This window comes from Notothenia coriiceps, unplaced genomic scaffold (genome assembly GCF_000735185.1).
Source record: "Notothenia coriiceps isolate Sejong01 unplaced genomic scaffold, NC01 NC01_scaffold00038352, whole genome shotgun sequence".
In the NCBI taxonomy this organism is placed as follows: domain Eukaryota; kingdom Metazoa; phylum Chordata; class Actinopteri; order Perciformes; family Nototheniidae; genus Notothenia; species Notothenia coriiceps.
The window spans coordinates 64,052-65,234 of NW_011371053.1; the positions used below are offsets into that span (position 1 = coordinate 64,052).

The 1,183-nt window shown below is 40.8% G+C and overlaps 1 protein-coding gene across 1 annotated transcript in view; it reads right to left on the minus strand.

The window, feature by feature from the left end:
- zmym4.2 (zinc finger MYM-type containing 4, tandem duplicate 2) overlaps positions 1–56 on the minus strand; it is an 18,751-nt gene extending 18,695 nt beyond the window's left edge. The window contains exon 1 of the mRNA XM_010797735.1: positions 46–56. Coding sequence (XP_010796037.1) covers positions 46–56 — 11 coding nt within the window. The remainder of the gene's footprint in view (positions 1–45) is intronic.
- Positions 57–1,183: the final 1,127 nt, after the last annotated feature.

The window sequence follows — 1,183 nt, forward strand, 5'->3', positions numbered from 1 at the left end:
TCAGTGTAAGCACGCCCACTGCTAGCATTTTAAAATACATCCTACTGCGGTGCCATGCTCTATTCGTTGGTAGCTAGTGCACTACTAAACGCCATTGTAAGGCGCTAAACAGCTTAGTTCTCATACAGTACTGGCTTCTTGCCTAATAACCTAAACTTACCTTAATGTTCACCTTAATGTTAACACTAAAAAAAAAAAAAATTACCGAGATAATATCGTAAACCGTGGTAATTTTGGTCACAATAACCGTGAGCCGAAAATTTCACACCGTGACACCCCTACATACAATACACAACATGTTCTTCAGTTACATTATGTCTCTAGGTTATACATTGTTTTAGACTGAACAAAGCTGTTTGTGTCACACTGGGATCAAAGATGATTGACATGACTTTATTAAATCAAGTTTTAAAACTAGTGGTGCACGATAATTATCGGGCCGATAATTATCGGGCCGATAATTATCGGTCCGATATTAGGAATTATGACGTCATCCCGATAAACCCGATAAAAGTATTAATAGCCCCGATAATATACAATATATTTTTTGGGTAAAAAAAAAGAAAAAAATACTGCGGTGTGGGTGGATTGGGATGAGGGGCGCTGGTTTTTCACTCAGCTCCTCCCGTTTTGCCAGTACTGTGGTAGTGGTTTAGGAAGAGGGGACTTTTTCACAAATCCAGCGCTCCCTAACTCATGCCTGGCTGTGACGTAAATGGTGTGCGGCCGTGAAGCCAGGACAGTAAACAAACATGTTGTCGGTAGTATGGGACTATTTCAAATTTTCAGAGTTAGATAGTTCGCTTGCTATTTGTATTAACAAATGCAATGCAGAAGTTCCACGAGGAGGGAAAAAGGCAACGAGCTATAATACTTCCAACCTGATTAGTCACCTGAAACATCGACATCGCTACGATGGTGTGTTAAAAGCGTACGAAGACGCCTGCGCTGCTAAACTAGCTGCGAATCCAAAACTAGCTGCAAAGGCACCGGGGCTTTTACCTATCGACGAGGCTTTGAAAAAGGAAAGAAGTTTGCCAGAGACGACCCCAGGGCTAAAACGAGGAAAAAACTACATTTAATATATATATTATATTATTATCGGTTATCGGTATCGGTATCGGTCTTGAGAAGCAGGAAGTTATCGGTATCGGTTTCAAAAAACCAATATCGTGCATCCCTA